The sequence below is a fragment of the Pseudorasbora parva genome, chromosome 24 (genome assembly GCF_024679245.1).
Source record: "Pseudorasbora parva isolate DD20220531a chromosome 24, ASM2467924v1, whole genome shotgun sequence".
Lineage (NCBI taxonomy): Eukaryota > Metazoa > Chordata > Actinopteri > Cypriniformes > Gobionidae > Pseudorasbora > Pseudorasbora parva.
Window position 1 is genome coordinate 1 of NC_090195.1, and position 14,432 is coordinate 14,432.

A 14,432-nucleotide genomic window follows, 5' to 3' on the forward strand; every position below is an offset into this window, starting at 1 on the left:
CACCGGGGGGTGCAATATCACAAAAGGTGCAATACCATATCTCGGCACCTGGTGGCGCTAGAGGTACGGGACCAAGCCCAATCGACTGGGCGTGGCCCAATTAGTATATACACCAATTTTGTTCCACCTTGCACAAAAGGAAGCAAAATGCACCGGGGGTGCAATACCATATCTCGGCACCTGGTGGCGCTAGAGGTATGGGACCAAGCCCAATCGACTGGGCGTGCCCCAATTAGTATATACACCAATTTTGTTCCACCTAGCACAAAAGGAAGCAAAATGCACCGGGGGGTGCAATATCACAAAAGGTGCAATATCATATCTCGGCACCTGGTGGCGCTAGAGGTATGGGACCAAGCCCAATCGACTGGGCATGCCCCAATTAGTATATACACCAATTTTGTTCCACCTAGCACAAAAGGAAGCAAAATTCACCGGGGGGTGCAATACCATATCTCGGCACCTGGTGGCGCTAGAGGTACGGGACCAAGCCCAATCGACTGGGCGTGCCCCAATTAGTATATACACCAATTTTGTTCCACCTAGCACAAAAGGAAGCAAAATGCACCGGGGGGTGCAATATCACAAAAGGTGCAATATCATATCTCGGCACCTGGTGGCGCTAGAGGCATGGGACCAAGCCCAATCGACTGGGCGTGGCCTAATTAGTATATGGGCGAAGGTTGCTCCCCCTAGGACCAAAGGGGGTGGAGTTAAAGCGGGGGTGCACTTGTGGGGGTGCAAAACCATATCTCGAAAAGGGGAGGAGCTAGAGGGATGGGACCACGCCCAATCGACAGGGCGTGGCCTAATTAGTATAAGGGCGAAGTTTCTGCCCCCTAGGACCAAAGGGGGCGGAGTTACGGGGGGGGTGCACTTCAAGGGGGTGCACTTTTCGTTTTTATCCCTATAACCTAACCCTAACCCTAACCCTAACCCTAACCCTAACCCTAACCCTAACCCTAACCCTAACCCTAACCCTAACCCTAACCCTAACCCTAACCCTAACCCTAACCCTAACCCTAACCCTAACCCTAACCCTAACCCTAACCCTAACCCTAACCCTAACCCTAACCCTAACCCTAACCCTAACCCTAACCCTAACCCTAACCCTAACCCTAACCCTAACCCTAACCCTAACCCTAACCCTAACCCTAACCCTAACCCTAACCCTAACCCTAACCCTAACCCTAACCCTAACCCTAACCCTAACCCTAACCCTAACCCTAACCCTAACCCTAACCCTAACCCTAACCCTAACCCTAACCCTAACCCTAACTAACCCCCTAACCCTAACCCTAACCCTAACCCTAACCCTAACCCTAACCCTAACCCTAACCCTAACCCTAACCCTAACCCTAACCCTAACCCTAACCCTAACCCTAACCCTAACCCTAACCCTAACCCTAACCCTAACCCTAACCCTAACCCTAACCCTAACCCTAACCCTAACCCTAACCCTAACCCTAACCCTAACCCTAACCCTAACCCTAACCCTAACCCTAACCCTAACCCTAACCCTAACCCTAACCCTAACCCTAACCCTAACCCTAACCCTAACCCTAACCCTAACCCTAACCCTAACCCTAACCCTAACCCAAACCCTAACCCTAACCCTAACCCTAACCCTAACCCTAACCCTAACCCTAACCCTAACCCTAACCCTAACCCTAACCCTAACCCTAACCCTAACCCTAACCCTAACCCTAACCCTAACCCTAACCCTAACCCTAACCCTAACCCTAACCCTAACCCTAACCCTAACCCTAACCCTAACCCTAACCCTAACCCTAACCCTAACCCTAACCCTAACCTAACCCTAACCCTAACCCTAACCCTAACCCTAACCCTAACCCTAACCCTAACCCTAACCCTAACCTAACCCTAACCCTAACCCTAACCCTAACCCTAACCCTAACCCTAACCCTAACCCTAACCTAACCCTAACCCTAACCCTAACCCTAACCTAACCCTAACCCTAACCCTAACCCTAACCCTAACTAACCCTAACCCTAACCCTAACCCTAACCCTAACCCTAACCCTAACCCTAACCCTAACCCTAACCCTAACCCTAACCCTAACCCTAACCCTAACCCTAACCCTAACCCTAACCCTAACCCTAACCCTAACCCTAACCCTAACCCTAACCCTAACCCTAACCCTAACCCTAACCCTAACCCTAACCCTAACCCTAACCCTAACCCTAACCCTAACCCTAACCCTAACCCTAACCCTAACCCTAACCCTAACCCTAACCCTAACCCTAACCCTAACCCTAACCCTAACCCTAACCCTAACCCTAACCCTAACCCTAACCCTAACCCTAACCCTAACCCTAACCCTAACCCTAACCCTAACCCTAACCCTAACCCTAACCCTAACCCTAACCCTAACCCTAACCCTAACCCTAACCCTAACCCTAACCCTAACCCTAACCCTAACCCTAACCCTAACCCTAACCCTAACCCTAACCCTAACCCTAACCCTAACCCTAACCCTAACCCTAACCCTAACCCTAACCCTAACCCTAACCTAACCCTAACCCTAACCCTAACCCTAACCCTAACCCTAACCCTAACCCTAACCCTAACCCTAACCCTAACCTAACCCTAACCCTAACCCTAACCCTAACCCTAACCCTAACCCTAACCCTAACCCTAACCCTAACCCTAACCCTAACCCTAACCCTAACCCTAACCCTAACCCTAACCCTAACCCTAACCCTAACCCTAACCCTAACCCTAACCCTAACCCTAACCCTAACCCTAACCTAACCCTAACCCTAACCCTAACCCTAACCCTAACCCTAACCCTAACCCTAACCCTAACCTAACCCTAACCCTAACCCTAACCCTAACCCTAACCCTAACCCTAACCTAACCCTAACCCTAACCCTAACCCTAACCCTAACCCTAACCCTAACCCTAACCCTAACCTAACCCTAACCTAACCCTAACCCTAACCCTAACCCTAACCCTAACCCTAACCCTAACCCTAACCCTAACCCTAACCCTAACCCTAACCCTAACCCTAACCCTAACCCTAACCCTAACCCTAACCCTAACCCTAACCCTAACCCTAACCCTAACCCTAACCCTAACCCTAACCCTAACCCTAACCCTAACCCTAACCCTAACCCTAACCCTAACCCTAACCCTAACCCTAACCCTAACCCTAACCCTTTCTACTCGCTGCATTTATTTCATTCATTCACAAAAATCTTGATTATTTCTCATTCTCTATTTCTTTGTTGGTGTGTTAAATGATGGAAAGCCTTAGGGGACGAGCTGGACAACGTCCTACACCATATACTCGCCCAAGGCAGAGAGAGACAACACCCAACTATAAAATGAGAAGGAATGATAATTTTTCCTCTCATTCTAAAAACACAGACCCTCCAAAAAGAGGACATGTGCAGAGAATGAATGTTAGACTCAATGATCCACACAAATACACATGGAATCTGAATGAAAACAACAAAAACAAACAATATGCAGCTCAACATAATTCTCTGAAGGATTCATTTCACCTTAAGAGAGAGGTGCGCAACTCTCACAGATATGATGCAGGTCCATACAGACCTCACACTAAACAAAGAAATAGAACCATTCAGTACAGTAATGAATTTGAACACTACAATGAAAAAGAGTATCATGATGAGCAGAGACCAAGACAGGTCGCACACCTCAGAACCTCACCATATCATGACCAAGATGTTGTCCTCCCCAGCGAAAAAGAACCTAAGAATAATAGAAACACACAAAATTACTTCCAGAAAAACACAGACAGGACAAAACAGAATCAAATAAACAATAGAACACTACATCAGAACACAGATTTCATCCCAGCCCCTCCCAAACTCAAAAACACTATCAAATTAATGTACCAACTGATTAGACTTGTTCATCACCAGGGGAAAGTGACGACGAAAGTCGAAGGAAACCAACCCATCACCTTTCAGAGGCTGACCAACTTACTGGTCAACACGGTTAAACCGGCCTTCCCAGACGAGCAAGTCAATCAGTTACTGAAAGGAAACGCAAAAAACTGGTTGTACACAACTCAATTAGTCCTAGAACAACATTACGATTCCCTGATTGATGTTACCATGAAAAAAATCCGTGAACAAACCGACCAGGCAGACTGGCCTCAAGCGTTTGATGTGGCTTCAACCTGGACTAAAAAAAATTATAGGGGCATAATCAACACTGAAACTGTCGAACAGGCAGAAGCTCTTATCACAGATGAACTTTTCAGAGAAGAAACAGTGACTCAGAACCCAACAAACCCGGTCACCAGAGAGGCATCAAGCCCTCGTACATATGCCCAAGTAGCAGCAACAAGGCCCGCTACACCTTCCACCTCTCCTCCCACCAGGTTTCAGGGTCCCCCTTCCCTGATACCACCACAAGTTTCTGTGCACCACAAAAAGGGTGTACAATACATAGAAATCCAAACAATAAGAACCCCAGTGAGCACGCCAAAACACCGTGGAGACTGGTCTTTTGATGAGGAGGATGAGGATGAAGTGTATCACAACCCATTGGACCCAAAGGTCATACTTAGGCCCATACAGGCCCCAATTCCTTCCCCTAGAACACAAAGAATAACTAGTCCCCGCAGAGTCCAAGAAATTCTGCCTGATAGTGTCCCCAACATTTTTAGCAAAGCGCCACAACGCGCTAATATTAATGTGTCACCGCACCAGGAGGTGACATTTGCAAAGGAACCAGTTATTCCTGAGACAGAGCCTGATAATGGGGAAAGCTCACCCATGATACCACCAGTGCAACCAGCCCGCAAAGACTCAAATCACTCATCTCTGATGAGTTTTTCTTTATATGCTGAAAGCACAGAGGCACCCATACAGGGCCTCTCACCTCTTTCCAGGTGTCTTAAAGAAGGGGATGAATCCTTTTACAACTTGGGGGCTCCACAAAAAAATACAGTGGAGGTTGAACAGGGTGAGGCCAGCACCTCATACTACACTCCTCAACCGAAGCCCAGAAAGGCCTTACGTGAAAAAATCCCTCTCACACCCCACACAAACATGGGTAGAAAAAATAATGCTGAAGACCTTTCGGTGACGACTACATTAGAGGGCCAATATAATAGAAATGAAGAAACAACCACAAATCTCCTCCCAGTGACAGCACCTATTAATACAAACGCAAATGAAACCAAGGTCACAAAGGGGCAGATTATAATCCCTGCCAGTGATGTTCCGGCAACTGGGCCCATAAGACACATAAACACGGGCAAAAAAATGTCAGATTGGAGTCTCACCTTAAACAAAAAATATGTTATAATAGGAGACTCTAACATATCCAGACTGCCTACCCACAACTGCCCTGACCTACAGGTCGATAGCTTTCCGGGAGCCAAACTACAACATGCGGCTAATTTAATTGAAAGGGCCACAATTATAGTTCAACCTGAAAAGATCATCCTATCCTTTGGATTCAACAATAGACAACAGAGGTACACAATTGCGGCCTTTACTGAACTGCAAAAGACCTGCAGGGCTGTCACCAAGAAACTTCCCAACACGGAAGTATTCTTTCCCCTCATCAATTTTGCTAGAACGCTTCCACTGTATGAGCAAATGATGATTGAACATCTAAACAACCACACAAAGAAAAACACCAGTTATATCCCACCGCTCCCCATTGAACAATTCTTTGTTGAAAGTGACGGGATACACTGGAAGGCCCAGACAGCCAAAGCAATGCTGCAACATTGGAGAGCGCATTTAAACTGCTAACTTGCAAAAACCCAAAACCTAAAACCTACCCGTCACTGCCACCAGGACATCTGACCCCTTTTCTAACCTAATCCTACCCAAAATAACCCTGGACATCTGACCCCTTCCTTCACCTAACCCTACCCAAAATAGCCCTGGACATCTGACCCCTTCCTTCACCTAACCCTACCCAAAATAGCCCTGGACATCTGACCTCTCCCTCCACCTAACCCTACCCAAAATAGCCCTGGACATCTGAACCCTTCTCATCAACTAACCCTACCCAAAATAACCCTGGACATCCAAACCCTCTCATTACCTAACCCTACCCAAAACAACCCTGGATTCACCAACAGAACCCTAAAACCTACCCAAGGGAACCCTGGCAAAAAAACAACACGGCTTAAAATAAAAATAAAATATCCCTCAGCCCAAATAGCCCGCTTGGATTAAATAAATATATTTATCATTCAATTTAACGGACTTACCCCTTCGTTTCTGCCCGGCTATTCCTCTTGCCAGTCTAGGTTGTAAAGATTGACCCTTGACCCTTTAAAACTTACCTGCACATGTGTTGAGAGGTCAGAACACCTCTCTGAACACTAGATGTCAGCATAGCACCAGGTTTTGGGATTTCCTTAGAGCTTTTACATTGAACTGGACCTTGAGGAGAGAATAAGGGAGAAAAAGATTAATAAATTAATTAATAAATATACAAATAAATAAAGACATGCATTAACTCATACAAGCATACATATGTCCATAAAGATAAATAGACTAATAATTAATATAACACCTAAAAAGACTTATAAAAATAGAGGGAGAGTCGGTGGGAGACAATACTGATCCCATACCATTTCAAAGCGGTCAGTGGAATGGATGGCCAGTGCACAACCGTCATCGGGATCTTCGGAAACCGATGGCTGGAAATACAGAAAACCTAACCTAACCCTAACCCTAACCCTAACCGTTTCCGAATCCTTCGGGATTCGGATCCTGGATTTTCATTCCCCTAACCCTAACCCTAACCTAACCCTAACCCTAACCCTAACCCTAAACCCTAACCCTAACCCTAACCCCTAACCCCTAACCCTAACCCTAACCCTACCCTACCCTAACCCTAACCCTAACCCTAACCCCTAACCCTAACCCTAACCCATACAGACGTCGAGATTAATTAGAATATGCCCCTTACCTGACACGCACTAAAACCTACCCCTGTTTTTTGGCACAGACCCCTCCCTGAAATAGCCCGGGTCATCATAGCCCTAGCTGGGATTTTTTACAGTGACCACAAAAATTTCTTGACCATGCGCTGGCTTTCTTCGAAAAGTGTTGGCTGTCGTGTATGATTTGGGTGTATGTGTGAGACTCGTGGCGGCCAGTACAAATCTGGACAGTGCGTAACCGTTTCCGAATCCTTCGGGATTCGGATCCTGGATTTCATTCCCCTAACCCTAACCTAACCCTAACCCTAACGGGACCAAGCCCAATCGACTGGGCATGGCCCAATTAGTATATACACCAATTTTGTTCCACCTAGAACAAAAGGAAGCAAAATGCACCGGGGGGTGCAATACCATATCTCGGCACCTGGCGGCGCTAGAGGTACGGGACCAAGCCCAATCGACTGGGCATGCCCCAATTAGTATATACACCAATTTTGTTCCACCTAGCACAAAAGGAAGCAAAATGCACCGGGGGGTGCAATACCATATCTCGGCACCTGGTGGCGCTAGAGGTATGGGACCAAGCCCAATCGACTGGGCGTGCCCCAATTAGTATATACACCAATTTTGTTCCACCTAGCACAAAAGGAAGCAAAATGCACCGGGGGGTGCAATATCACAAAAGGTGCAATACCATATCTCGGCACCTGGTGGCGCTAGAGGTACGGGACCAAGCCCAATCGACTGGGCGTGGCCCAATTAGTATATACACCAATTTTGTTCCACCTTGCACAAAAGGAAGCAAAATGCACCGGGGGTGCAATACCATATCTCGGCACCTGGTGGCGCTAGAGGTATGGGACCAAGCCCAATCGACTGGGCGTGCCCCAATTAGTATATACACCAATTTTGTTCCACCTAGCACAAAAGGAAGCAAAATGCACCGGGGGGTGCAATATCACAAAAGGTGCAATATCATATCTCGGCACCTGGTGGCGCTAGAGGTATGGGACCAAGCCCAATCGACTGGGCATGCCCCAATTAGTATATACACCAATTTTGTTCCACCTAGCACAAAAGGAAGCAAAATTCACCGGGGGGTGCAATACCATATCTCGGCACCTGGTGGCGCTAGAGGTACGGGACCAAGCCCAATCGACTGGGCGTGCCCCAATTAGTATATACACCAATTTTGTTCCACCTAGCACAAAAGGAAGCAAAATGCACCGGGGGGTGCAATATCACAAAAGGTGCAATATCATATCTCGGCACCTGGTGGCGCTAGAGGCATGGGACCAAGCCCAATCGACTGGGCGTGGCCTAATTAGTATATGGGCGAAGGTTGCTCCCCCTAGGACCAAAGGGGGTGGAGTTAAAGCGGGGGTGCACTTGTGGGGGTGCAAAACCATATCTCGAAAAGGGGAGGAGCTAGAGGGATGGGACCACGCCCAATCGACAGGGCGTGGCCTAATTAGTATAAGGGCGAAGTTTCTGCCCCCTAGGACCAAAGGGGGCGGAGTTACGGGGGGGGTGCACTTCAAGGGGGTGCACTTTTCGTTTTTATCCCTATAACCTAACCCTAACCCTAACCCTAACCCTAACCCTAACCCTAACCCTAACCCTAACCCTAACCCTAACCCTAACCCTAACCCTAACCCTAACCCTAACCCTAACCCTAACCCTAACCCTAACCCTAACCCTAACCCTAACCCTAACCCTAACCCTAACCCTAACCCTAACCCTAACCCCTCGTACCCCTCGTACCCCTCGTACCCCTCGTACCCCTCGTACCCCTCGTACCCCTCGTACCCCTCGTACCCCTCGTACCCCTCGTACCCCTCGTACCCCTCGTACCCCTCGTACCCCTCGTACCCCTCGTACCCCTCGTACCCCTCGTACCCCTCGTACCCCTCGTACCCCTCGTACCCCTCGTACCCCTCGTACCCCTCGTACCCCTCGTACCCCTCGTACCCCTCGTACCCCTCGTACCCCTCGTACCCCTCGTACCCCTCGTACCCCTCGTACCCCTCGTACCCCTCGTACCCCTCGTACCCCTCGTACCCCTCGTACCCCTCGTACCCCTCGTACCCCTCGTACCCCTCGTACCCCTCGTACCCCTCGTACCCCTCGTACCCCTCGTACCCCTCGTACCCCTCGTACCCCTCGTACCCCTCGTACCCCTCGTACCCCTCGTACCCCTCGTACCCCTCGTACCCCTCGTACCCCTCGTACCCCTCGTACCCCTCGTACCCCTCGTACCCCTCGTACCCCTCGTACCCCTCGTACCCCTCGTACCCCTCGTACCCCTCGTACCCCTCGTACCCCTCGTACCCCTCGTACCCCTCGTACCCCTCGTACCCCTCGTACCCCTCGTACCCCTCGTACCCCTCGTACCCCTCGTACCCCTCGTACCCCTCGTACCCCTCGTACCCCTCGTACCCCTCGTACCCCTCGTACCCCTCGTACCCCTCGTACCCCTCGTACCCCTCGTACCCCTCGTACCCCTCGTACCCCTCGTACCCCTCGTACCCCTCGTACCCCTCGTACCCCTCGTACCCCTCGTACCCCTCGTACCCCTCGTACCCCTCGTACCCCTCGTACCCCTCGTACCCCTCGTACCCCTCGTACCCCTCGTACCCCTCGTACCCCTCGTACCCCTCGTACCCCTCGTACCCCTCGTACCCCTCGTACCCCTCGTACCCCTCGTACCCCTCGTACCCCTCGTACCCCTCGTACCCCTCGTACCCCTCGTACCCCTCGTACCCCTCGTACCCCTCGTACCCCTCGTACCCCTCGTACCCCTCGTACCCCTCGTACCCCTCGTACCCCTCGTACCCCTCGTACCCCTCGTACCCCTCGTACCCCTCGTACCCCTCGTACCCCTCGTACCCCTCGTACCCCTCGTACCCCTCGTACCCCTCGTACCCCTCGTACCCCTCGTACCCCTCGTACCCCTCGTACCCCTCGTACCCCTCGTACCCCTCGTACCCCTCGTACCCCTCGTACCCCTCGTACCCCTCGTACCCCTCGTACCCCTCGTACCCCTCGTACCCCTCGTACCCCTCGTACCCCTCGTACCCCTCGTACCCCTCGTACCCCTCGTACCCCTCGTACCCCTCGTACCCCTCGTACCCCTCGTACCCCTCGTACCCCTCGTACCCCTCGTACCCCTCGTACCCCTCGTACCCCTCGTACCCCTCGTACCCCTCGTACCCCTCGTACCCCTCGTACCCCTCGTACCCCTCGTACCCCTCGTACCCCTCGTACCCCTCGTACCCCTCGTACCCCTCGTACCCCTCGTACCCCTCGTACCCCTCGTACCCCTCGTACCCCTCGTACCCCTCGTACCCCTCGTACCCCTCGTACCCCTCGTACCCCTCGTACCCCTCGTACCCCTCGTACCCCTCGTACCCCTCGTACCCCTCGTACCCCTCGTACCCCTCGTACCCCTCGTACCCCTCGTACCCCTCGTACCCCTCGTACCCACCGCCTGAAACAAAAAATATTTACAAATTTAAATATATTTTTTTTATTTTCAGAACAAATGCTTAGCTACAATAACACATGCATAAATCAACAGCATAAAAACAAAATTGCGATGAATATTTGGTTGGTAGACATGGGGAAGAACCGACTGCATTGGAACCAGAGTGCAGGAAGCAAGAAGCCAGAGGTAGAACTGGCATGACAGGCAAATCACATGCCTATGAAGGACTGGCTGTCTTTGGCAAAGGGAGTGGGTGAGGGAAGCTGTGTAGAAACCTCTGATGACCTAAAGCTGGGCATAAACCAGTGGTAATGCAGGAGATTAGGAGCTGGGCAGAACAAGTGGTGATTCACTCACTGAGCCATTAGTTTGACAGTTATAAATGCAAGGAGTATAAAAGGATGTGTACAAAGGATACATCAACAACCTCCAACAGTGCTGTTGACCTACAAGGCACTGATGGAAATTGGGCTACTAATAGTCAAAGAAGGAGAGAAGGAGAGTATGTTAGAGGAGGAAGGCGTGTCAGTGGACAGAGAGAGAAGAGGAAAGGCAGGTGTTTAGGACTGAAAGTAGGGACATTGAATGTTGGTACAATGACAGGTAAAGGCAGAGAACTGTTAGATATGATGCAGAGGAGGAACGTTGACATTCTGTGTGTCCAGGAGACCAGGTGGAAAGGGGGCAAGGTTAAACGCATTGGAGCAGTGTTTAAACTGTTTAATAATGGTGTGGACGGACAGAAAAATGGAGTTGGAGTGATTCTGAAGGAGGAGTTTGTGAAGAATAATCTGGAGGTTAGGGTTAGGGTTAGATAGGTTGATGAGTCTGAAGCTGGATATTGAAGGTGTGATGTTGAATGTTGTTAGTGCCTATGCTCCACAAGTAGGTTGTAAGCAAGATGAGAGACAGATACTGGAGCGAGTTGGAGGAAGTGATGCAGACTCTTCCCAGAGGTGAAAGTGGTGATAGTGGCAGATTTGAATGGACATGGACAAAGTAGTGGTAGGTGAGAGTGTAGCTAGACAGCATAAGATGGTTAGGGTTAGGGTTAGGGTCTATGACTCTGGTGGTGAGGAAGATGAAGAGAGTAAAGGCAGAGCAGAAGACAAAGTGGTGGAAGTTGGAAAAGGAAGAGTGCTGTGTGGTTTTCAGGGAGGAGTTGAGACAAGCTTTAGGTAGTCAAGAAGGGCTTCCAGATGATTGGACTACTACAGCCAAAATGATCAGGGAGACGGGTAGAAAGGTGCTAGGTGTGTCATCTGGAAGGAGGAAAGAAGACAAGAAGACTTGGTGGTGGATTGAGGAAGTCCAGGAGAGTATCCAGAGGAAGAGGCTGGCTAGGAAGAAGTGGGGAAGGTACAGGACAGAGGAAAGTAGACAGGAATATAGGGTGATGCAGCGTGAGGTTACGATAGAGGTGGCAAAGGCCAAACAAAAAGCGTATAAGGACATGTATGCAAGGTTAGATAGTAAAGAAGGTGAGAGGGATAGAGATGGAAAGGATGTGCAGCAGGTTAGAGGTGAGAGGGATGTGTATCGGTTGGCGAGGCAGAGGGATAGAGATGGAAAGGATGTGCAGCAGGTTAGAGGTGAGAGGGATGTGTATCGGTTGGCGAGGCAGAGGGATAGAGATGGAAAGGATGTGCAGCAGGTTAGAGGTGAGAGGGATGTGTATCGGTTGACGAGGCAGAGTGATAGAGATGGAAAGGATGTGCAGCAGGTTAGAGGTGAGAGGGATGTGTATCGGTTGGCGAGGCAGAGGGTTAGAGATGGAAAGGATGTGCAGCAGGTTGGAGGTGAGAGGGATGTGTATCGGTTGGCGAGGCAGAGGGTTAGAGATGGAAAGGATGTGCAGCAGGTTAGAGGTGAGAGGGATGTGTATCGGTTGACGAGGCAGAGGGATAGAGATGGAAAGGATGTGCAGCAGGTTAGAGGTGAGAGGGATGTGTATCGGTTGGCGAGGCAGAGGGATAGAGATGGAAAGGATGTGCAGCAGGTTAGAGGTGAGAGGGATGTATATCGGTTGACGAGGCAGAGGGATAGAGATGGAAAGGATGTGCAGCAGGTTAGAGGTGAGAGGGATGTGTATCGGTTGGCGAGGCAGAGGGATAGAGATGGAAAGGATGTGCAGCAGGTTAGAGGTGAGAGGGATGTGTATCGGTTGGCGAGGCAGAGGGATAGAGATGGAAAGGATGTGCAGCAGGTTAGAGGTGAGAGGGATGTGTATCGGTTGACGAGGCAGAGGGATAGAGATGGAAAGGATGTGCAGCAGGTTAGAGGTGAGAGGGATGTGTATCGGTTGGCGAGGCAGAGGGATAGAGATGGAAAGGATGTGCAGCAGGTTAGAGGTGAGAGGGATGTATATCGGTTGACGAGGCAGAGGGATAGAGATGGAAAGGATGTGCAGCAGGTTAGAGGTGAGAGGGATGTGTATCGGTTGGCGAGGCAGAGGGATAGAGATGGAAAGGATGTGCAGCAGGTTAGAGGTGAGAGGGATGTGTATCGGTTGGCGAGGCAGAGGGATAGAGATGGAAAGGATGTGCAGTAGGTTAGAGGGATGTGTATCGGTTGGCGAGGCAGAGGGATAGAGATGGAAAGGATGTGCAGCAGGTTAGACTGATTATAGATTGAGATGGAAATTTGTAGACAGGAGGGTGAGGGAAAGATGGAAGGAGTACTTTGAGGAACTGATGAATGAGGAAAATGACAGAGAGAAGAGTTGTAAAGGTGAATATTGTTGACCAGGAAATAGAAAGTATTAGCAAGGGTGAAGTTAGGGGAGCTTTGAAGAGGATGAAGAGAGCAAGACTAGAATGTTAAAGGAGAAGTACAGAGAGGGTCAGAAAGAGCTCCATTGTGTCTTTTTAGATTTAGAGAAAGCATATGACAGAGTGCCAAGAGAGGAGCTGTGGTATTGTAGGAGGAGGTCTGGAGTGGCGGAGAAGTATGTTAAAGTGGTCCAGGATATGTATGAGAGCAGTAGGACGGGGGTAAGGTGTCCCATAGGGGAGACCGAGGACTTCACGGTGAAGGTGGGACTGCATCAAGGATCGGCTCTGAGCCCCTTCTTGTTTGCGGTGGTGTTGGACAGGCTGACAGAAGAGGGCAGACAGGAATCTCCATGGACTATGATGTTTGCGGATGCCATTGTGATCTGTAGTGAGAGCAGGTGGAGGAAAGTCTAGAGAGGTGGAGGTTTGCTTTGGAGAGAAGAGGAATGAAGGTTAGTCGCAGCAAGACAGAATACATGTGTGTGTGAATGAGAGAAAACCAAGTGGAACAGTGAGGTTACATGGAGAAGAGGTAAAGAAGGTGCAGGATTTTAAGTACTTAGGGTCAACAGTCCAGAGCAATGGGGAGTGTGGAAAAGAGGTGAAGCGTGTGCAGGCAGGTTGGAATGGGTGGAGAAAAGTGTCAGGTCTGTTGTGTGATAAAAGAGTACCAGCAAGAATGAAAGGAAAGGTGTACAGGACAGTAGTGAGACCAGCGATGTTGTATGGTTTGGAGACAGTTGCACTGAGGAAAAGACAGGAGGAAGAGCTAGAGGTAGCAGAGCTGAAGATGCTGAGGTTCTCTTTGGGAGTGACGAGGATGAATAGGATCAAGAATGAGTACATCAGATGGACAGCACATGTGAGATGATTTGGACATGTTCATATGAGGGAGAGTGAATATATTGGTAATCGGATGCTGAGGTTAGAGCTGCCAGGCAGGAGGACGAAAAGAAGACCAAAGAGGAGGTTTATGGATGTAGTGAAGGAGGACATGAAGGTAGTCGGTCTGAGAGAAGAGGATAGGAATAGATGGAGGCAGATGAGTCGCTGTGGCGACCCCTGAAGTGAAAAGCCGGAAGAAGAAGAAGAGTAATAAGCACCTCAAGAGTATAAAAGGAAACTCCAATAGAAAGGACCATGAAAAAACAGCCATAATATCATAAAGTGTTCATACATCAAAGCAGTATAAAAAGGCATAATAAAGTCTAAATTGCAAAATATAAAATAAATACTAAAAGTTGCAATGAAAAAAAGC

At 49.6% G+C, this 14,432-nt stretch overlaps 1 protein-coding gene and 1 long non-coding RNA gene across 2 annotated transcripts; one reads left to right on the forward strand and one right to left on the reverse strand.

The window, feature by feature from the left end:
• Nucleotides 1-6,062: 6,062 nt before the first annotated feature.
• Nucleotides 6,063-7,114, reverse strand: LOC137064219 (uncharacterized). Its single transcript, XR_010901527.1, has 3 exons — nucleotides 6,981-7,114; nucleotides 6,599-6,689; nucleotides 6,063-6,407 (listed from the first exon to the last, which is right to left on the reverse strand). It is a non-coding gene; the product is annotated as an uncharacterized lncRNA (long non-coding RNA).
• Nucleotides 7,115-11,750: 4,636 nt separating this feature from the next.
• On the forward strand, nucleotides 11,751-14,099 carry LOC137064103 (trichohyalin-like). The gene is made up of 2 exons (XM_067435439.1): nucleotides 11,751-12,882; nucleotides 13,014-14,099. Exons 1-2 carry the CDS (start codon nucleotides 11,797-11,799, stop codon nucleotides 13,032-13,034), a joined length of 1,107 nt encoding a protein of 368 aa, XP_067291540.1. The 5' UTR covers nucleotides 11,751-11,796; the 3' UTR covers nucleotides 13,035-14,099.
• Nucleotides 14,100-14,432: the final 333 nt, after the last annotated feature.